The 24,345-nt window shown below is 41.8% G+C and overlaps 1 protein-coding gene across 8 annotated transcripts in view; it reads left to right on the top strand.

Moving 5' to 3' along the window:
- Positions 1–24,345, top strand: part of EPHA3 (EPH receptor A3) — a 427,612-nt gene that overhangs the window by 331,335 nt on the left and 71,932 nt on the right. For all 8 annotated transcript variants that reach the window (XM_033941962.1, XM_033941961.1, XM_033941964.1 and 5 more), the window contains exons 8-10: positions 1,413–1,515; positions 6,973–7,040; positions 19,023–19,148. In XM_033941962.1, the coding sequence (XP_033797853.1) occupies positions 1,413–1,515; positions 6,973–7,040; positions 19,023–19,148 (297 nt within the window). The remainder of the gene's footprint in view (positions 1–1,412; positions 1,516–6,972; positions 7,041–19,022; positions 19,149–24,345) is intronic.

The raw sequence follows: 24,345 nt of genomic DNA, 5'->3' as shown, positions 1-24,345 counted from the left end.
TAGTTCTGAATACCAGTTCTCGTAGGACTCGCGGTTCTCGCGGCAGCCATTTGAGGAGCGGCAGGGCTGGGCAGGAGCTCGATAATCTCACTCCTGTGTGCCGGTCCGGGTGTGCCTCTGGCTGCTGGTTGCGAGATCCGCAGGAGGGGTTCAGTGCGGGATACACCGCTGAACCACCAGGGAAAAGGTACGCAACTAAGGGATGGAGGGAGGAGGAGGGGGGTAATTGTTAGTATCGGCCGGGACAGCACACAGGAGGGATCCCTCCTGTCCCAGCCTACCACTAGACAACTAGAGGGGGAAAAGGGTACATGGAAGGAAGATGGGACAGGGTTCAGAGCCTGGCAGGGAGGGGGGCTGACTTCAGAGCCTGGTAGGGAAGAGGGATGAGTGCAGAGCCTTGCTGGGCAGGGAGGGAAAGGGACTGGGTGCAGAACTTGGCATGTTGGGAGGCTGAGTGCAGAATCTGGCAGGGGAAGGCTTGAGGGAGGGGACACTTGATGCCTATCCAGTCAACCATTTTTCCTCCTTTTGTAGGGGGAAAATGGGGGTCTCAACTTATGAGTATATACAGTATGTTAATTACTACATAACAGCTGATATCCCCTGCCTTCCATTGAGTGAAAATTTAACTCAATGTGGCCCACTCTACTTCCGTGTTCAACCCACCCCTGGTTCCACCATATTCATTCGGAATATCCAACGTCACATTATTAAGATAAGTTTAAATTGATATCAAACTTAAAGCAGTTCTGAACTGAAAAACTTATGAGAGTTATAAATAAATCTTAAGAAAAGCAAATTTAAAAGCCAAAATAATATTTGAAAAGAAAAGATAGGCCCGTGAGGATTTAACACGTAAAGCTTGCCGCAGTGAAAGTTTTTTGAGTGGTGGAGTGGTGTTTCTGAGGCCTGTGCTGAGTGGTGGCATTTAAAAATGTGTAGAAAGTATTAAATATTATGCTGAATGCAACAGCATTAACTTGGAGAGAAGATAAAGAGATTGTTACATTTGAGATCTAGCATATACAAATTGATCTCATGAATTTTTATTGAAGATATCCTGAAAACCCAGGGCAGGTCTGAGAAGCCCTGTGATATATCAAATATATTAATGAAAAAGCTTTTGAAAACAGACATGAGGTAGGAAATGGTTGTGATATTCCCAAGGTTTTAAAAATAAACTAAACAGAGAATATAATGTTACATGTCTATTTGTTCATTTGAAGACCAATTTTCCTTGAAATTTTGATTTAGCAGGGGGAAAACAAAAACAGCTTATGTACGCCTCTGTTCGGACCTTGTTGTTTGTCTTGACTGCTTTCTTAATAAAAATTATTAAAAAAAAAAAAAAAGAGGCAGTTGTATTGCACTAACCCTTCCTTCTCTCTTGTGTCCCTTTTTCCTCACAGCTTTCTCAATCTCCAGTGAAAACAGCCAGGTTGTGGTGATTGCAATTGCAGCTGCAGTGGCCATTATTCTCCTTACTGTGGTGGTCTATATCTTAATTGGAAGGTTAGTTCAGTGCTCAGTGTTCAGTTTCCATTTTTTTACTGCAGTGCAGAGCTCTGAGAAAGAGAATGACATGGGAACAAATTTGCCCCCCATCCCCTCTGGAACTCAATTTCCCCATCCTGTCCCCGTGAGTTTTGTCCCTGTCTCTGCCCCATTCCTGTACGCCTCTGCCTTAAGTGCATAAGCCTCGAACGCTTATCATTTTAAAGTATTTGAGGCTTGTGCAGATGAGAATGAAGCTTGCAGGAATGGGGCAGGGACAGAAAAAGAACTCACAAGGATGGGTGGGAAAATGAGTTCCTGTGGAGACGGGGGAAAATTTGTCCCCGGGTCATTCTCTACTCAGGCAGCCATGTTGAATTCCTTGCAAACTGTGAGACCTTTTTACTGGAAACACAGAAAAGTGAGGTTGCAAACCAGCCTTAAAACTAAAGACAAGGAAAGCAATAACTGAAAGAAATGTCTCCTATGACCTATGTAGAACAATACTATTGGAAGAAAAAAAAAGGATATTTAAAAAGTATAGGGGTCACTATTCAAAAATACTTTCTTGAGTAAAAGCATCTCCTGTCGAGACAAGGGCTGCTAACCAGGATTTTCAGTGGCACTATTTAGATAGCTATATTGGGTCAGATCAGTGGTCCATCTGGCCCAGTATTATATTTCCAACAGTGGCTAAACCAGGTCACAAGTACCGGGCAAAAACCCCCAAATAGTAGCAACATTCTATGCTACTGATCCCAGGGCAAGCAGATGCTTCCCCCATGTCTATCTCAATAACCTAGCTATGCTAACCCCTGTTACCACATCTTTTGGCAATGAGTTCCAGAGCTTAACAATTCATTGAGTGAAAACATATTTTCTTCTATTTGTTTTAAAAATATTTCCATGTAGCTTCACAGATTGCATTGCCACTATGCAAATAGTGATGGAATGGAGCCAAGGTGATCCTGGAACTTATCTGGAGAGTGGCAATATTTAATTAGCTCTTCAGATAATAATTTATCTGAAGAGCTAAGGACTAAGGGCCCCTTTTAATAAGCTGTGGAAGTGATGCTGCTGCGGTAAATGCACTGAATTGAATGGGCTTTGGTGTGTTTACTGCAGCAGCATCGCTACCACAGCTTTGAAATAGGAGCCCTAAATATTGCCACTAATTGGATAAGTTCTGGTCATAACTGCCTAATCTGAACATTCAGTGCTAGCATTATCTGCACAGTGACACTGACCCCCCTCTTTTACTAAGGTGCGCTAATCGATTAGCGCGTGCTAAGTGCTAACACGTGCATGTTAGTTTATGGATGCGTTAGCGTTTACCGCACGCTAATTCAATTAGCACGCGCTAATCGGTTAGCGCACTTTAGTAAAAGAGGGCATAAATATCCAGATTTTTTTTTTTGTACCTGCTATAGGCGGTGTTTAAAAACAATGCTGAGATTGGTGGCTGAAGACTGGCCTGGAAACTGTTGTTCTGTGAAAAAGGTATATTCATAAATGCTGATTTTTACAAAGCTGCGATAGAAGTTTCTACTGTGGGCCAGCGAGGTAAATGCTCCAACGCTCACAGAATTCCTATGAATGTCTGAGCATTTACCTCGCTGGCACACGGTAGAGAAACGTCTCCCATGGCTATGGATAAGGAGCCCAAAACCTGTCATTTTTCCATCTACATTTCAGATAGTCATTTAAAAAAATGACATGAGCATAGCAATGATGTTAGTCAAGTTAAATTATTGTATTAGGTTCTAATGAAAGTGGCCAACAGAACCCATTGGAGAGTATTATTACTACTACTTGAAATTTAATTGCCATTATTTGAAATCAGTTGGCATTTGGCATTAAGAGGGTCTTTTACTAAGGCGCACTAGCCGATTTAGTGCACGATAAACGCTAGTGGACGCGTTAGCATTTAGCGCGCGCTAAATTGGCTTGTGTGCCTTAGTAAAAGACCCCCTAAACTTCCATGCTGATTTTTCCCAAGGGATGGGTTACCTTGGGCTCTTGCATTGTTTTATTCATTGAGGTCTTTATTTTCATGCAAGATAGCCTTTTATTTAATCCTTCAAACTTTTTTTTTTTTAAGTTCAATATCTTTATTGGTATATAGTCAAAACAGAAGTAACAAAAACATAAAAAATAGCAACAATAGAGGCACAAACATTATGCAGTGTCCGGTAGTAAATAAACAGCAAAACAAGCATTGCTCATTCTCCAAACTCAGTAGTAATTCTTGATAACTTTGATGTAATCCGCCTTGAACCGCAAAGCATTGGCGGAATAGAAATCACTAATGTAATGTAATGTACGGTAATCCTTGTTCCTTTTTGTATTCTTTAAGGGTGGGTTTTCTAGTATTGTTTAGTTTTCCCTCCATTTTCTGCTTTTGGATTTGATAACTAGAGCACTAGCTGCCCAATTTGTCCAGTTGCACAGGAGGAACTAAATCTAAAGTGAGATTGCCCACACTAAAGTACTTTAGTATGATCTTAAAGACTTTAGCGCACAGTGAAATATATGCATGGTAAAAAAAAAAAAAAAAGGAAATGTATTGTCATAGTAATATAGCAGACACTAAAATGAAATGACTAAATGATGTGCACAGGATGGCAAAATCATAGAAACATCATAAAGCTGTCCTGAAATGCCATAAAATGAAATTTTCTGCCATGTGCATTCCTAATTAGCAGGAACCATATCGGCGGCTGAAATATTGCTCCTCAAAAGGGCTGCTCACAGAACAGCAGGGTTCAGGGAAGTACCTCTTATGCGTTTTTAAAAATATTCAGCTTGTCGTGTCTTCAAGAGCTTTAAATCATCATCAAATCCTGCCTTTCCTTTCACCACTGAAGCCATCCATCAAACTTCTATATCAAACAGACGGCAATCAGTGGTAAGATATGGTTAATAACATCAGGATTTTATACAAAGATCATTAAACAAACACCAGAAAGCCACGGAGAAACCTCTAGTACCCATAAAGGCTCTTTGGAGCTCCTATCACTATGCTAACAACCACAGGAGCCAGTTCTGTGGGTGCTTTGAATGCTTGAGCAACTCCAGTATTCAGCAATGTGCAGTGGCGGCCAAAAAAGCAAACAAGATGCTAGGATGGCAAACAAGACTAAGAATGTTATAATGCTTCTGTATTGCTCCTTGGTGCGACCTCATCTTGTGTACTGCGTTCAATTCTGGTCACCTTATATAAAAAAAGATATTCCAGAACTAGAAAAGGTTCAAAGAAGAGCAACCAAGATAATAAAGGGGATGGGACTCCTCTCCTATGAGGAAAGACTAATAAGGTTAGCTTGGAAAAGAGATGGCTGAGGGGAGTGAGGGGAGATATGATTGAAATCTACAAAATCCTGAGTGGTATAGAACGGGTACAAGTGAACCAATTTTTTTTTTTTTTTTTACTCCATCAAAAATTACAAAGACTGGGGACACTCAATGAAGTTACAGGAAGATACTTTTAAAACCAACAGGAGGAAATATTTTTTCACTCAGATAATTGTTAAGCTGTGGGAACGCATTGCTAGAAGATATGGTAAGAGTGGTTAACGTAGCTAGATTTAAAAAATGTTTGGACAAGTTCCTGGGGGAAGCCATTACTTGCCCTGGATTGGTAGCATGGAATGTTGCTACTATTTGGGTTTTTGCCAGATATTTGTGACCTGGTTTGGCCACTGTGAAGATGGGATACCGGGCTAGATGGACCATTGCTCTGTCCCAGTAAGGCTATTCTTATGTTCTATTTATTAGATGTCTGTGTGGAACAATGTCAAAGGCTTTGCTAAAATTTAAATATACCACATCTAGCGCTCTCCCTCTATCCAATTCTCTAGTTGCCCAGTCAAAAAAATTGATCAGATTTGTCTGACAATACCTGCCTCTAGTGAATCCTTGTTGTCTCAGGTCCTGTAATCCACTGGATTCCAGAAACTTCACCATTTTCATTAATCTGCTTACCACGAAAGCCAGACTTACGGGCCTGTAGTTCCCTACTTTTTCCTTACTTCCACTTTATGGAGAGGGACCACATCCGCCCTTCTCCAATCCTCAGGCAACTCATTGTGCTGTTTCAATAGAGGAGATGGACCCATGTGTTTGAACATTAACCAGATAACACTAAAATTCAGATCAATCTGGTTTAAGTTATTTGATTAAATCTGTATTTAAAAACGTCAGTGTGCTAAATTTAAGCAGACAGTTGGCTAACTTAAGGGTAGAATAATCAGTAGCAATGATTTAGGTGTCCTTTTACTAAGCTGCAGTACACACCAGCACATGCTTACCACAGTTACTATAGGACACACTCAGGCATCCCATCAGTTACTATAGGGCACACTCAGGCATCCCATCAGTTACTATAGGGCACACTCAGGCATCCCACAGCAATTTTTCCATGTGCTGAAAAATAGATTTTATTTTTTAGCACTGGGAGAGGGCCTGGGGGCGGTGAGTATGTGTGTTCTGTGCTAATCAATTAGCACAGCCACATTACTGCACATTAACCTCCTCCCCCCTTTTACAAAACCATAGCTTGGTTTTTAGAATTCAAGTTTCAAGTTTATTAGGATTTTATATACCGCCTATCGAGGTTATCTAAGCAGCTTTACAATCAGGTACTCAAACATTTTCCTATGAGTTTCGGAGCTGTTACTGCCACGGCCAGCGCTAAAAACCATTCTACCGTTTTGTAAAAGGGGGGGGTAACCAATTACCATGTGGTTAGTGAGTGAACCCTTAGTGCCTGATCTTGTATAGGGCATCCTATTCAGAATCGGGTCTACACTCCCGGACAGACGGCTTATATGTAGGCCATCATTTTGCAGGCTTACATTTAAGGCATCTGTCTTCCATCTACAGAGACGCGTATTGACGCTTAAGCCTGCCCAAGGTCACTTCCAGGTGAAACCACGCCCATCCCCTACCTTGGATGTGCTTAAGCGTCATATGCATCTATGTTGATGTGCTGCACATCTCTGTAAATGTGCTACGGAGGCCTACATCCTGCTTTGGAGAGGTTTTTTTGAAAAATGTGCATCCTGATTGGCTGCCTGATGGTGGTAGGACGCCTATCGCCGCCTGCCATCGGGAGATGCATTTTCGTCAATCAGGACCTCACTGCCTACAAGATATGTGGTGGTAGGGGCCCATATGCTAATGGTCACACGCTAATAAGAAAATTAGCACATGGCCATCAATTTAAAAAAAAGAAAAATCTGCCATTTAACCCAAGCGGCAAAAGTAGATTTAGCGTGTGAGGATTTTCGTAAGGACTTGCTAAGGCCAATTTTACTGCAGCTTGGTAAATAGGCCCCATAACCTGATATTGAACCCTAACCGGGTATGCTGCAACTGACTTTCATCTCTGTTGTGTTGTTTGCTGGGTTTTTTTTACCTGTGTGGTCATTTCAGGGAGCTCACAAGCTTCTCAATCCTGTTTTCTTCTGACAGATTCTGTGGTTACAAAAAAACTTTGCACAGTCCTGATGAGAAGCGGCTTCAGTTTGGGATCAGCCACTGTAAGTTTTTAGAGAATTTGCTATTTCTTTATGTAGGGTTAGCACGGTTGCATATAAAAACCCATACTTGGCAAAACAAAGACCTTCATTTCAGGTTTTTTTGCTGCCTGTTAATCCATATTTGTTTCCTCTTCATTCTTCTCCTTTTATGTAAATAATGAACAGGAGTCTGTGGTCTCTGTTTCAGTAAAGCGTGCAGTAGGTTAACGTTGAACTGATGCTGCCATGCATTGCAGCAGTGCAGAGCGGAACATCTACTTCCTTGTTATCCTCCATCCACTGGTTAACTTTAAATACAAGGGAATTCTTTAGAGGATCTATAGAAAACTACTAAGTGGATCTGTTCTGCATTGTGTGCAATGTTTGGATGTCAGGTAATCAGGCAGTACATTCTGGCCTCTTTGTTCTAACTTCATTATGTTCCCAGAAGCCAGCCCTGGAGCATAGTTTTACATCCAAGTTTGAGTGCTGAGCATTACTATTTACTGGCAGAAGAAGGCAGGGTGGGTACCAGAGAGGGAAAAAAATATACCTGTAGGAACCTCATCTTCCCCGGCATAGAAACTTTAGAAGGCTGCCATCACAAGGAAGAACAACAATGCCTATTGGCAGAGACCCCAAGCCCTACTGGCTGAGAAAAGCAGCAAGGCCATGGCAGCAGAAAAAGCCATAGCAGCTGCCAGTGGGGACCCAAGTCTTCCTAGCAGAGGCAGCTGCATTGAAGATGGGAAGGACCGGCAGGCAGGGGATGTAGCCCCACTGGTAGGCTCAGCCGATCTTCCCAACACTACTGCCTTGCTCAATTCTCCTGCTGGCAAGGACCATGCAGAAAGTCTAAATAAAGGTTGCATGTTGAAACAGTGGGAGGGGGATGAAAAAAAGGGAGAGAGTGGGAGGAGACAGTGGCGTAACAAGGGAGGTTAGTGTCCAGGGCGGTGGCACCTGGCATCGCCACACTGTGCACCCCCACTCTTCCCTGCCACTTGAGCCCCTCTCCCCCCCCCCCATTTACTTCTTGAAATGTTTGCCAGCATAAGTAGCATCTTCCACCTGCTGCTTGTGCCAGCCTCAGCTCCCTTGTGATATCACGTCCTGGTCCCATGACCAGGAAGTGTTGTGAGAAGGGAGCTGAGGCTGATAATAGAAAACTAGAGAGACATGCCCAGTTTCTGTTCTAGGGTTTATACCAGGTTTCAGCTGGCATAAGTCCTCGCCCCACATTTGGGAGTGGGAATCTGCTGTAAGTGATATTCTATAATAAAGGGCACCTACATATGAGCAAAATTTACTGAAATTGGCCCAGAAATAAAGGCAATGAAATGAAATGAAACCACAGCAAATTTTCTATAATAGAACTTCTTTCTGCAGTTTCTATATATTTCCAAAATATATTTCCAGCTTTGCAGTTTCCCAGTACATCTGTCCATAAAACATAATAGTTCATGCAGCAAATATCCTTGGATATTTACTTTGTCTGTTTCCATTGATATCAGGAATGACTTCTAATTGCAACTCTGGGATTTTTATAGCTGCAAGAACCCTCATACTAGCTGTCATCCAGCATCTCCCAAGATTTGCAATCCAACCCCAGTCCTGCTCAGCTCAGAGGACTCCCCTGTCACTACTTCAATTACTCTCCACACCTGCAGTTTTGCTTTAATTGTTTTGATTTGTTCCTAAGGTCAGCATCTCCTTTAGTGCTTGCTGTAAAGCTGCTGGATAATGAATTATTCTCAGAGAATCCAAAACTTGCATCTGCTTTGGTGCTAATGACTCCCCTAATATGGCAGATCATAAAACAAAGGCTTAAGTGAAAATCCTTCACCAATGCTGTGAATGGTGAGCAGGTGAGCAGTTGAGCTCTGGCTGCAGTGCAACACCTGGATGGGGGACTTTTTTTAAAAAAATTCTTTGTTCTTTTAAATGAGCCCTGCTTATCTTGCAAAGAAATCCAATAATGCTCCAAAGAACCGGACAAAAAATACCTTGAAAATATGTTTGTTTATTTCATTTAATACACCACCTTTCTTGAGATCAAAACAAGGTTGTTTAAAATTAAAAATACTGAGATAGAAGGACAAATTATCAAACAAGAAAGTTAAAAGTGATTAAGAAAGAATAGACAGGGATTAGGAAGGAATTCAGAAACTGTTCACTTACTTGCCTTACCCTCTTGAGCTTAGCCACTCCCAAAGTTTTCAGGACCACTTTAAATTGAATAAGCAGTGGTTCAAGCTGTATGTGCTGTGGGAGAAAGAAATAAAGTGGTGTGTCTAGAGACTTCAAGAATATCCAGGGAAGCCAGTAATATGAATAGCCACAGTACATTAGTGGAGTGGAGTTGAAAGGATGAATAAGGAGTGATAAGTGATATTAGGTAGGGAGGGCAACATGTGTATATAATCTTCTGAGCAAATACTACAAATTTTGAATTTGATTTCAGAAGTGATAGAAAGCCAATGGTACTAACAGAGTCGGATGATACAGTCAAACCTATGAACATGGCAAAGCAAATGGATTGCAGTGTTCTCCACTAATTGTTGTTGTTAGCTGCCATCAACTCATGCTTGAGTCCTAGTGACTTAATGAATTGTGGAGCTAAAAGAAATTGATTTTGTGCTAGTCCAGAAAAGTCCTCCAGCATCATCTCCATGGTTGTTTTCAATGTGTCCAGCCATCTGATTGCAGGTCGCCCTCTTCACCTGGTTCCTTCGATCTTCCCAAACATGATGTCCACTAGTTAGAGATGCTTAAATAGTCCCAATGGTAGACCTGCATATACAGTATAGAATTGCAGTAGTCTAGTCTAAATGTAATATGTGCATAAAGTGTAGTAGTTTGAAAGTCATGTTCAAGATATGAGCATATAGATTTGAATAGACAAAGGGTAGCACATTCTGTGTGGGAAATCTGGGTCTCTAAATAAAGTTGTTGAACAGAATAGATCCCAAGATATTTAAAAGAATTATCAGTGATCAAAAGAACCCAACTAGCATCAGGGCAATAACTCGGCATTGTTTTGTATTCAAACAGGTGATTGTATTCATAGGGTTTAAAATGAAATGATTAACTTGGAACCAAAGATATACAGTGTCAATACATTGTTGTATCTGGGATAGGATAACAAAACACAAGTGGTACCCAACCAGCAACTTTATCAATATAATAAATAATGGCACTGTTATTGTCAAATTTTATTTTTGAATTATAAGGAGGAAAATCACCTCATCAGGGTAGGCAGACTCTATATTTGGTACTGCCGTTAGAACCCTCAATCTAATCCCCCATCAAAAAAACCTCCTTCCGTCCATTTGACAATGCTTAAATTCATTCAATACAAAAATCAAAAGTAGTATTTAACTTTGAGCTTATCCCAACTGGGCTCTACCGTTTCACTGTCGGCTTCAACAGGGAAAAAAACTGCTTCAACTGCCGTTGTACCAGCACTTCGTGTGATACATTGCCTTAGCATTAATTAAACAACCCCAATAGAAAGGGCCTTAGCCCCTCCTCGGTACATTCCAGGATGCACCAGGAAAGGGAAGGCTTGCTGTTCTGTGGGAGTGGGCCTGCTAGCCATGGGGAGTAAGCATCCCTCCAGCCAGCCAGCAAGAAATAGGTATGGGGAGTCCGAGTGGGTTTGGGGATATTGGGGTGGGGCATGTCTTCAGAGGGGTTTTTGGCAGGAAGGAGTGTCACCGTGTCATTCTCTACCTTCTTCTCCCTTAGAATCCTATGCATTTATCCCAAGGTCTTTTGATTTCTAAGGAAGAGGTATGACCTTGTGGTTAGAACTGCTGCTGGAGTACCCTGAGGTTGTAAATTCAATCCCAGCCTGCTCCTTGTGATTCTGGGCAAATCACTTAATCCCCCTGTTGCCCCAACTACTACAGTTAGATTAAATATTTGATTACTATTCAGTGTATTGTAAACCACTTTGGCTGGATCCATTCATGAAAAAGGCAGTTAATACATAAACAGAGCTTTTGTCTCCACCACTTCCACTGGGAGGCCATTCCATATGTTCACCACCATTTCTCTGGTCAGCTAGGAATTTTATCTAGCTGCAGACAGGTTAGAGCTACAGCCTGGGTAAGTCACTTAGGGCCAGATTCACAAAGCAAACTGATCGTGTACCAATCAGTTTGCGACCCCTTTACTATCAAATTTCCATCCGGCCTGATTCACTTGCCTCCCCTGCGATCCGCTTCGAATCCGTGCATGAAAATGAGGTGAAACGCATGCAAAGTAGGCTGGGACGCGATTCACAACACCAAATTTCCGATCCGACTGGGCTGGCCAATCACCTTAAGAAGCAACAGCAGGGGACCAGTCAAAACGTCTTTCCGACTGGAAATCCTGCTCTATGCCCTGCAATCTCTCCTGCCTGCTTGCCCCTAATGCTGCCCTGCTCTGCCTCGATCTTTCCCGAATCTCTCCTGCCACATCGTCGTTCTCCTGCCCTTCCCTAAAGCTCTCCTGCCGCATCACCATTCTCCTGCCCTTCCCCGCCCAGCGAGCCCGTGGTTTTAAAGCAGGTTAAAACCACGGGCTCGCAGGGCTAAAAACTAACAAAACTTTTTAAGTTAAAAAAAGATCGCGTCTCAGACGGGCATGCTCAGACCATCTACAGATGGTCTGCGCATGTGCATGGATCGCTATAGAGCAATCCGTGCAGGCAGATGGGGGGAGGGGAGCATTCCTCCGATCCCCCATCTGCATATTTTTCGTTCCTGAATTCATCGGACCTGCCCGAATCGGGCCCAATCAGGCAGGTTAGTGAATCCAGGCCTTAATCCTCTACTGCCCCAGGTATGTTAGATAGATTGTGAGCCCACCGGGACAGATAGGGAAAACCGCTTTGAATGTGGTTGTAAAACAACAAAGAGGCGTTATATAAATCCCAACCCTTAACAAGCCATGATGCCCAAAGTGTTGATCCTTGCTGAACCTGCGGGGGAGAGTGAGGACGGGAATAAAATCACTTTGAAAAGAAGAGCGGATCTTGTTGGCTTATTTTTCTCACTGTGACAGTTGGCTTTTTTCAAGCAATGCATTATGAATTAACTCACAACAAAAGCCTGGCTCTGCAGTACGCCCCCCCTCCAGCATACTGCCAATCCCTCCAAAGGCTGAGAAACAGTTTCATCTGCTCAGATGCTCTCCCGTCACCCTTCTGGGCCAACCCTTATTTGCTTTCTGCTTCCCTTAGGGCAATTCCTGCTGGCAGAGTGGAAATGGGATTGATTGTGTGTTTTGTACAGAATAAGCAATAAAGCAGCACAGCTTAACCAAGGCACACGTGTTTATTATCTGTGATTCCTGACAGAGTGCACTCATGATGTGTGCGGCCCTTAATTATTAGTGAGAAGGGATTAAATGCTCCACCTGATCCCCAGGGAACCTCTTGGACTGGCATTAAATAATAGAAATAAAACAGCAGTTGACAAGGGAGAGTGCAGAGGCTAATTTACTGCTGCAAATTCTTCATGGAAAAACATTAATAAATAAATACATTTGGGCAGTGACTCGACGCTCCGAGCATCTGTGGCTTATTATTAGCCCTGCTGCTTCTCCCATTTTTAGCATCTCCTTTCCTTGCTATGGTAAATGAGGTTGCCAGAGCTCACTGTATTGCCAGCTTTCAAAGGCAAAACAATACCTTTTTGTTTGAGTGGGAGTTCAAGGGAAAAAAAATTAAATTCCATCCTTGCCTTCCCTCCCCCAAGTTCTCTACTTCCTGACATTGTGCAATGCAAAAATTTGGCAGGTGCATGACCTGAGTGTCCATCATATTCAAGTGCCTGTGCCAGCCTACACTGTCTCGAAATGTGCCAGGGTGGTAAAGCACACCACGTTCCAGGGTCCATAGCCAAGTTGGGTTTTCATTTGAAATGAATGTTATTTGTAGATAAGAGTGTGCATTAGTTGCATATAGGGGGCAATTCAGTAAAGAGGATCGGATCCATGAAGTTAGCGTCAAATATCATGATGTCAAGTGGTATTCTATAAGGCCATTTATATAGGTAAATGCTCTTATGGAATATGGAAATAAGATGCCACTTAGACACAAACATGTAGCTGCTGTCACTAATGTCATGCCAATAGCTGGCATAAGTGTTCAAGGGCATGTGGCACCACGTTCGCGTGTTACGTAGTTATCTCGTAGAGCTGGCATTTGCTTGCCCATGTTCCACCAACGTAAACACCCTCTTTCACATATGTGCTGAAATGAATACATGAAGTTTTTAATAAAATTATGGCTAGCACATATGCAAATTAATGCCAATGATGGTGTCTCTTACCCATGTGTGTGCTAGTATTCTGTAACACACATGGGTATTTGGCACCTACTTGTAGGCATGAATTTATAGAATTAGGCTTAATAGTGCACGCATGCACAGGTATGTGTGATGGTTTGTGCACATGTAATGGTTTGTTTAAGTGCAGACTATCAGAAATGAGTGCACGATATCCCTTGGATCCTATATATGGCACTGAAATATCAGTGCCAAAATTTCAGCATAAATCCAAGATGCACGTTCAACCAAATTAATTAACAAAGTATCACTGGATCTTAATTATCAATAATTGTACTTGATTGGTACTAATGTGGATTTGCACGTGCATCTGGCCCCCTTTTATCAAGACACTTTAGGGTTTTTTATTGCCGGCCGCTGTCATAAAAGCTCCGATGCTTATAGAATTCCTATGAGCGTTGGAACTTTTATCACAGAGGCCGGCGATAAAAAACTCTAATGCTGCTTGGTAAAAGGGGTCCTATGTTATTACCTTGAGTGTCTAAACCTCATAGCATGCAACTCAAAATGGGGTATATGTAGGGTTAATATCTTATGTCTCGAGGGAATTTAATTATCCAAAGTGATATACTTAAATATATTCTACTGACTCACTTTGTAATTCTAAACATTATCAAATCATTCAATCAACGAATAACTGAAGTTATTTAGTGAACACTCAGACCCACAGCTGAGGTCTCAGTGAAAAAATTCACGGAGCAGCTGCTAAAGAGACCATCATCGTTGTTCACAGTCTCACCCTCCATACAACAGCTAAATAACTGCACAAAAATGGTAAAACAAAACCAACTTAGCTTTGAATGGAGAGGGAAATCAATATAGCTGCTCCGGGATTCTGTTTATTCAAGTGACTGCATTCATTACAATTGCCGACCCCCCTACCCAGGTTTCGCCAACTGGCTTCTTCAGGAGGGGTACTATAAATGCAAAACAACCACATTAACACTAAAACACTTCAGTTATCACTACTATGATTTTACACAATACTCACAATTAACTACCGCATCATTCACATTCAGACCTACCGGCATAACGCACTCCACGCAACTCACAGACACTAGAGCTTTTGACGACGAATTTCCATCAGCAGGCCCACCTTATATACTCCTCCCTTTGTGGTACGTCATACTGACGTCGCTATACTCTAACCAATTGAACCTGCTCCTTTTCTATAGATGGAACCATTCGATTTCATTGTTTAACCCTTTTGGGGTCAAAGTGTGCCACTGGAAGATGAATTTTTGTTCCAGATATAATAGACACTGGGTCACATCCCCTGTTTTTTTATGTGTCTTGGCTATAACTGTATATTTAACATCTTCAATTGAGTGCTGCTGTTCAAGCCAATGGTTCACAAGAGGAGCAGACACACGATGACATCTAATATTACTTAGATGTTCGGCAATTCGAGTTTTAATGGCCCGCCGAGTATGCCCGATGTAATAAAGCCCGCAGGGGCATATTATACAATACACCACTGCAGTGGACTGACAGTTAGTATTAGTTCGTAAATAAAATTTCTTTCCTCCTGATTGAGGAATGAGAACTTGGTCAGTATTGAGGACATGAGAGCAATATACACAATGAGCACAACTTACATGAGGGCCCCCATAATTCGATTGACCGGGGGCTTGTTGTTTGAGAATTTGGCCCAAATTACGGCCTCGAGTATAAGCAAATAATGGAAATTGGTTCATGCTTTCATGTACCTGCAATACTGACCAATGCTTTAAAATGATTTGTCTAAGTTGTTGACTCCTACAAGAATAGGGTAATACACATACTAGGGCCTCATTTTTTTCTTTCTCCTTTGTATGTAATAACCATTCCCGCTGACAATTGCGGGCTCTTTTCCATGCTGCTTTGACCACATGAAGAAAGATATGTGTATACATCTAGGTGGTTTAACAGAGTAGGCATTTGGAAAAGATTCATAGACGACATCTTTTTCACGTGGAATGGGGAACGTCATGAGTTGGAGGAATTCCTTAAAGAATTAAATGAGGTGGATTTGAACATCTCTCTCACTCATGAAGTGAGTTCTAACAAAGTATCTTTTTTAGATATTCAAGTAGTTAAATCCTAATTTGATTCTCAGGTACAGTTTAATACCACATTGTATCGGAAACCCTCCGACCGTAACACACTCCTCCATTACCACAGTTATCACCCTAAGCCTCTCCGGGATAGTATACCGGTGGGGCAATTTTTTAGACTGAGAAGGATATGCTCTGACGAATGGGATTTCCATCAGCAGGCCACACTATTATACGCAAAGTTTATTGAACGTGGCTACCCACCTCGTGTGGTCAAAGCAGCATGGAAAAGAGCCCGCAATTGTCAGCGGGAATGGTTATTACATACAAAGGAGAAAGAAAAAAATGAGGCCCTAGTATGTGTATTACCCTATTCTTGTAGGAGTCAACAACTTAGACAAATCATTTTAAAGCATTGGTCAGTATTGCAGGTACATGAAAGCATGAACCAATTTCCATTATTTGCTTATACTCGAGGCCGTAATTTGGGCCAAATTCTCAAACAACAAGCCCCCGGTCAATCGAATTATGGGGGCCCTCATGTAAGTTGTGCTCATTGTGTATATTGCTCTCATGTCCTCAATACTGACCAAGTTCTCATTCCTCAATCAGGAGGAAAGAAATTTTATTTACGAACTAATACTAACTGTCAGTCCACTGCAGTGGTGTATTGTATAATATGCCCCTGCGGGCTTTATTACATCGGGCATACTCGGCGGGCCATTAAAACTCGAATTGCCGAACATCTAAGTAATATTAGATGTCATCGTGTGTCTGCTCCTCTTGTGAACCATTGGCTTGAACAGCAGCACTCAATTGAAGATGTTAAATATACAGTTATAGCCAAGACACATAAAAAAACAGGGGATGTGACCCAGTGTCTATTATATCTGGAACAAAAATTCATCTTCCAGTGGCACACTTTGACCCCAAAAGGGTTAAACAATGAAATCGAATGGTTCCATCTATAGAAAAGGAGCAGGTTCAATTGGTTAGAGTATAGCGACGTCAGTATGACGTACCACAAAGGGAGGAGTATATAAGGTGGGCCTGCTGATGGAAATTCGTCGTCAAAAGCTCTAGTGTCTGTGAGTTGCGTGGAGTGCGTTATGCCGGTAGGTCTGAATGTGAATGATGCGGTAGTTAATTGTGAGTATTGTGTAAAATCATAGTAGTGATAACTGAAGTGTTTTAGTGTTAATGTGGTTGTTTTGCATTTATAGTACCCCTCCTGAAGAAGCCAGTTGGCGAAACCTGGGTAGGGGGGTCGGCAATTGTAATGAATGCAGTCACTTGAATAAACAGAATCCCGGAGCAGCTATATTGATTTCCCTCTCCATTCAAAGCTAAGTTGGTTTTGTTTTACCATTTTTGTGCAGTTATTTAGCTGTTGTATGGAGGGTGAGACTGTGAACAACGATGATGGTCTCTTTAGCAGCTGCTCCGTGAATTTTTTCACTGAGACCTCAGCTGTGGGTCTGAGTGTTCACTAAATAACTTCAGTTATTCGTTGATTGAATGATTTGATAATGTTTAGAATTACAAAGTGAGTCAGTAGAATATGTATATGTAGGGTTGCCATATAGCTATAGAAAAAGGAGGACAGATTGAGACATCTGGGTTTTACTTTCTGGTATGTCCATGGGCGGGTCAGGGACATTCTGAAAATTTGCACCATTTATGTACCAAAATGCCATGAGTTGAGTGCCTCCAAAAAATATGGCTGTTTTAATAAGTAATATTTTACCGGAATCAAATATCAGTATGTCAAATAGTGGTAAGGAAACCGGTATATGCAAAATCAGTTACTTTAATGAGTATTACATTACATTACATTACATTACTGGCTTATATTCCGCCTGTACCTTTCAGTTCTAAGCGGATTACATCAGAACGATAACTGGACATTTCCAGGAAGAGAAATACAATTACAATTAAAGGCGTAAGGTCTAAAGCAATTTTGATGAGATGATTCTAAGAGGGGGTGAAAGGGGAAAAGGAAGGGATTAGGGCGTTTGGGTGAATTTCTTGAATAGTAGGTATAAATGCTGGCACTCAACTCATCATTGGCTGCTCATAACCATATTTTATATATTACTAATCTTTTTAAATCTTTTTAAATCTTTTGTTTGTGATATAGTGAGTGTACTTAACTTATATATTTAGCTGTTGTCTGCCAACGCCTGGGAGTTTAACCCGACATGTTTCGCACCGACTGGCGCTGTATCAAGGGTCCCCTTGATACAGCGCCAGTCGGTGCGAAACATGTCGGGTTAAACTCCCAGGCGTTGGCAGACAACAGCTAAATATATAAGTTAAGTACACTCACTATATCACAAACAAAAGATTTAAAAAGATTAGTAATATATAAAATATGGTTATGAGCAGCCAATGATGAGTTGAGTGCCAGCATTTATACCAGGCTTTAGCTAACATAAATATCAGCGCTTAACTTTAGACCCAAGAATTAGCAGTAAGCTCTATTCTATAAAGGACTCTCATGTCGGAAAGCATCTATTTTTTTTCTGGTGCCAATTTTTGAGGGCCATTTATGGAATTCCCCCTATGTACATATATACACTCTTTTAGAAAAGTGTGCACTATATGCAAATAAAGCACACTATTAATAATATTTGTTTTAAACCTGATTCTATAAACAGCACCTAACTTGTAGGTGCCGCTCCACATGGTTGGAAATCAACCACACAGCGCCATTTATAGAATCATGCCTAGCAACACCTAAATGGACTTAGGCATCACTAGGCATCCTAGAGGTAGATGCAGGTTTTGCCAGGCCTAATATACCTGCATCTATTTATTTTATTCAATTTTCTATACCATTCTCCCAGGGGAGCTCAGAACAGTTCACGTGAATTTATTCAGGCACTCAAGACAGGGACAAACATTTGAGTACCTAAATAAATTCATGAAAACCATTCAGAGCTTCCCTGGAAGAACAGTATAGAAAACTGAATGGATGAATGAATAAGTATGTTGCAGTAGTGTAAGTGAGAGGTGATGAGAGCATGGAATAGGGTTTTGGTAGTGTGCTTGGAGAGGAGAGGTAAGATTTTAGTAATATTATAGAGGAAGATGCGACAGATTTTAGCAGTTTGTTGGATCTGAGTGAAGGAGAGAGAAAGGAGTCAAAGATTACCCTGAGGTTATGAGCGGACAAGGCAGGGAGGATGAGAGTGGTATCCACAGAAATAGAGAATGACGGGAGGAGGGTTTAGGCAGAAAGATAAGGAGTTCAATTTTATTCATATTCAGTTTCAGAGTACCTGAATGTAAACCACTTAATCCAGTGGGACCCCCAGCCAGTCGGGTTTTCAAGATATCCCTAATGAATATGCGTGAGGCAGATTTGCATATAATAGAGGTGAACAGCCACTGACTTAAGTTATAAGTGATGTATAAATACTAAAATAAATAAATAAACTGTGAAACAAGTGGGAATTTAGTTAGGACCATGGAAAGAATGATGCAATGCAAATCTGAAGTAATATCTAGTCTAGAAAAGATTACATTCTGCAAATATTTACCATACAAATTCTGTTCCTTTCTATCATTGGTGTTCTTCCTATTATATAATTAGCCTTTAATTTACTTTCTTCTTTTAACAGTAAAATTGCCAGGACTGAGGACTTATGTAGATCCCCATACCTATGAAGATCCGAACCAGGCTGTGCATGAGTTTGCCAAGGAACTGGATGCTGTCTGCATCACCATTGATAAAGTTGTGGGTGCAGGTAATATAACCTGTTTCAGAAGGAAGACCGGAAATGATAGACCTGTGCGGTAAACATAGCCATTCAGTTAATATCGCTCAACTGAATGAATACTTAAAGCTCCATCTCATACCTTTGAAGGTATCCAAAGGGCAAAAAAATGAAAGGTGAACACCCTCATAGTGAGTCCAGAGATACATCTGTATAAGACAGTACATAGTCAAAAGCGGGCACCGACAAAGGCGCGCCGAGACAACTGAGCGCAAGGCAGAAGCCCACGCCAAAGAAAAACAGTGTTTTAAGATCGCACCGGCATTGTGCAGCGTTGGGGGGGTTTGGGGGGTTGTAACCCCCCTCATTATACTGGAAACTTAACTTTTTCCCTGTTTTTTAGGGGAAAAGTGAAGTTTTCAGTATAATGTGGGGGATTACAATCCCCCAAACCCCCCACAACGCTGGTGTGATCTGTACTCAGTAAAGTGGGGGGTTTTCCCCCCCACACACCCCTTCGGAGCCCCTTAAAACACAGTTTTTCTTCGGTGCAGGCTTCCGCCTTGCGCTCAGCTGTCTCGGCGCGCCTTTGACCTGTCACCGCATAAGACTGCACATAACATAACATAACTAAGGAGCTGCTAGACCAAAACTCACTGAGGCAGCCTGATGGTGTCCTAAAATCTCACCTCAATTAATTATGCAATTCATAACATTTGCCTGTCATTTCAAATATTGCATAATTTTATTTCTTCATTTATATTCCTATTGCATAGTCTGAGAATTCTTTATAAGCAAGACAAATGGGTCTGATATATATATATATATATATATATATATATATATATTAATATATATATTAAAAAGCAGATCGTTTAAATTTAGGCTGCTAAGTTAGGCCCTATGGCCCAATTTCTATATATGTTACCTAAAATCTGTGCCAACTAGTACAATCCTAAGTGTGATTCCTTAAAATTTATGTTCATTGTATAGAATTTCACCTAGCACCAATCCAAATTGATAAGCTTCTTTGACTGGGTAACAAAAAAACTGGATGGGGGAGAGTCCCTGGACATCGTGTATTTGGACTTCAGTAAGGCTTTTGATAGTGTCCCACACCGTAGATTATTGAACAAGATGAATGCAATGGGAGAAACACTGACTGCATGGGTGGAAGACTGGCTTAGCGGCAGACTTCAAAGAGTGATGGTAAACGATATTCCCTTAAAAACATCGGAAGTGACCAGTGGAGTACCGCAGGGCTCAGTTTTGGGTCCGATACTATTTAATATCTTTGTAAGGGATCTGCCTCAGGGACTTCGTGGCAAAATTACATTATTTGCCGATGACGCTAAACTATGCAACTTTGTGGGCAGCGCAGCAGAACCTGAAAGCGCAACTACGTCCGACACTGTGAAACAGGACCTGCTTTTACTGGAACAATGGTCCAGAACTTGGCAACTGAATTTTAATGCCAAAAAATGTAACATGATGCACCTTGGTAGCGGAAATTCATGCAGAACATACACCCTAAATGGTGAAAACTTAACAAGAACTGTAGCAGAACGGGACTTGGGAGTAATCATCCAGGAAGACATGTAAGCTGCCAATCAGGTGGAGAAAGCTTCCGCAAAGGCTAAACAAATGCTGGGTTGCATCAGAAGGAGCTTTATCAGCCGAAAGCCTGAAGTTATACTACCGTTATAGAGATCCATGGTGAGACCTCATCTGGAGTGCAGTTTTGGAGGCCACATTATCTAAAGGACATGAAGAGAATGGAGTCAATTCAGCGAATGGCCACTAGGATGGTCGCAGGACTTAAAGATCTCCCATATGAAGAACGTCTGAGCAGGCTGTGCTTATATTCTCTCGAAGAGCGCAGAGAAAGGGGGGACATGATAGAAACATTCAAATACACGGCGACTAGAGGACATCCGCTAAAGCTCAGAGGGGGAAGATTTCATGGGGACACTAGGAAATACTTATTCACCGAAAGAGAAATTGATTGATGGAATGTTCTTCCAAGTCAGGTAGTCGAGGCCAGCAACACGCTCGACATCAAGGGACGATGGGACAGACAGGTGGGGTCGCTCTAGAGGAATGCTTAATAGATGAGAAGGAGGGAGGGTTCTTGGGTGGGCAGACTTGTTGGGCCGTCGGCCCTTTACTGACGTCATACTCTAAGTGCCACTAGCATCATTAGGTGTCCCAATATTTATGTGCACCCTATTTATGCCAGGGTTTTCTTGGGCTAAATTCCTATGTTTAATGTGTGCACACAACGGCCCCTAACTCAAAAACAGGCCCACAATCTGCCTCTAACCATACCCAGTTTTAACTGCATGCTTTTGACTAGGCGCATACTTTTTATAGAATCGTGCTTTACAAGTTGTATGCCTTACTTTCAATTAAGTCCAATTAACATCAATTATGAGTTGCTAATTGCCAATTAAGGTGACAATTAAGCCTATTAATTAAGTTAGGCACACCAATGTAGGCGATTAACTTTAGTCAAACTTTGTAGAATTTGGGGGTAAATGCATGCCCTATTTTCAGCCAAATTAAGGGGTTCTTTTACTATAGAGCACTAACAAATTATATAGTGCTATGCAGTCCATAAGAATATAAGAATGTATACATAGCATTTAGCACACACATAAGAGCTCATTTTCAAAGCACTTATACACACAAAGTACCAAGGGTTTCTATAGTGCATTGTATGTGTAGTTGCTTTGAAAATGAGCCTTTAAATCTGTTAGCACACCTTAGTGAAAGAACTCCTACATTTTTGCTGGAAATTAATCTTAATTTGGAGCTTAACATTTATGTTTATAAATTTAGGTCTACTATTAATTTGCTACATTTATGAGCCTAGTGCTGAAAATCTATGCTGACCAACTAAAGTTTTCCACACCCCTTATCTGCATCTGTTGCCACCCAATTTTTATGCTCTTAAAGTTAGGAGTTTAGACAAATTTTGAGCCATGTTTGCGGTTCTCAGCTGAACACTACATGGGACACCCATGAGGTAAAGCAAGTGCCCTCATCATCTCCAATTGTTTCCCCTCCCTCACAATTCCAATCCCCCCCTTACAACTTGAAGGCCCTGACCTAGGCTACCCATACCCATAGGCCCTTCTCAACCTATCTTGTATCCCTGATGGTCTAGGGAATCCTATGGGCAGGTGCAATGTCCATTATTTTCTGCTCGTTGTGGCTCCAATCACAAGATAGCTGCCACAACCTCTAACAGTTGGGAACTTCAAGTCATCATGGCTAGAAGGGGCATCAGGACTGTGGTAGATGGAGGGGAGCATCAGAAGCCCCTCTATTGCTACCCAGAAGTTAACAGGACACTGGTCAATATTTAGACTGGTGCCTATTTAGTTCAGTGGGTAAAGTTTGAAAAGCCTTTTTGTTCTCCTAACTTTACCCACTTACCAAGCTAGCAGTCTGAATATCATTTCTCTGCCCAGGCTTAGGGTTACCATATTTTGCATCGAAAAATCCTGGATGCATGGCAACGCCCTGTTCTGCCTCCAGCCCCACCTTGTTCCACCCCAGTCCCACCCCATTCTGCCTTTAACTCCGCCCTGTTCTGCCCCCAGCCCTGCCCCAGACACCTTTATCTTTTTATTCCTGACCTCTGGGCTGCATCCGAGGGCCTCTGAGCATGCGTGGATGCATGTGATATCAAATACACATGCTTAGAGGCCCTATAGATGCAGCCAGAGCTTTTCAAAATCCAGACAAAATTGCAGGGGTTTGAAAAGTCCGTCCTTAAAAAAAAAAGACATATCTGGGTTTTCCTGTATGTATGGTAACCCTACTCAGGCTCCATCTAAGAACCACCCTAGCACTTACCAGGCAGTGCAAAGGCAGTTAGTGCAGATAGTCAATGGTTTTGACCAATTAAGTGTCACTAAATATTTGTTTATTTTTAGTATTTGTGTATCACTTATATAGGGTTACCTATACTCTAGAAAAAGGAGGATGGGTTGAGACATCTGGGTTTTACTTCAATTGCTATCTAATGTTCCTGGGACAATGGGGGATTAAGTGATTTGCCCATGGTCACAGGGGACAGTGTGGGATTTGAACTCACAACTGCAGGGTGTTGCGACTTTAGCTCTAACCATTGCACCACACACTGCACAGCAGTTAAGCAGGTACAAGCAATTTAAATGGGCATACGAATCTCCTGCCAGGTTAAATTGCTTTGAATATTGACCAGAGATCCTTTTATTTCCTGTAAAATTTCTATGTTGATGGGAAGGGTTCTTGTAAATATATCTTATATTGTATAGAATTACTATACAGTGTTCCCCTGCAAATTCATGGTTCACAAATCGCGGCCTCAGTAATTCGTGAAATGCTCCGACCGCCTCTTCCTGTACTAAAGTCAGGCTACACCAATCAGGAGCTGTGTGTCAAAGCAGCTCCTGATTGGTGTAGCCTGACTTTAGTAACAGGAAGAGGTGGTTGGAGCATACAGGGTATGATTTAGTGCACCCGCTGGCACCCCAACTGCCCTCTCCTGCCTCTTGACAGATGGTCAGAGTACACCGGTATGATTTACTGTACCGCCGGTGTCCCAGCTGCCCTCTCCTGCCTCTTGACATACTCAAAACCGCATTTGCGGGTTTTTTAAATTTGCGGGTGTTCCTAGAACGGAACCCCTGCGAATTTCGGGGGAGTACTATACAGTACACATTGTTGCTGGCTGGAGAAACAAATGCATTCTATATTACAAGAAGCTTTCTAAAGCTTAATCTCATTTGGATGGCACCTCTAACTGATTGTTGCAGCAAGGAACCACAACACCACTGTGTTTCTGAATCATTCTCATTCTGCCACTTTTATAAAAATCCAATTATTTTCTCACACACACTCAAAATATTTTAAATTTTGCCCCACAAGAGTGCACTGTTCTCTAGCATCTCCTAAAATGATACATTTGCACTCATTTTTCTGCAGACAAGGAGGGATCGTAGCTATAACACATGGAAAAGGGTTTCTTGCTTGCTCAGTTAAAGGTACTTTAGATGTATCACAGAGCCCCGGATCAAAGGCCAGGTGATCTGAGTACTCAAGACGTCTTAGATTGTCCAAGTAGAACTTAATCTGAAGGGAAAATATGTGTTGCTTTTCTTGATTTTCAAGAACTGGATGCACATTCCTAGATTTTACAGGGCGTATATGAAATCACAGACCCGCCTCATCAGTC

Source organism: Geotrypetes seraphini, chromosome 4, assembly GCF_902459505.1.
Source record: "Geotrypetes seraphini chromosome 4, aGeoSer1.1, whole genome shotgun sequence".
In the NCBI taxonomy this organism is placed as follows: domain Eukaryota; kingdom Metazoa; phylum Chordata; class Amphibia; order Gymnophiona; family Dermophiidae; genus Geotrypetes; species Geotrypetes seraphini.
This window is presented reverse-complemented; position numbering and strand designations above follow the sequence as displayed.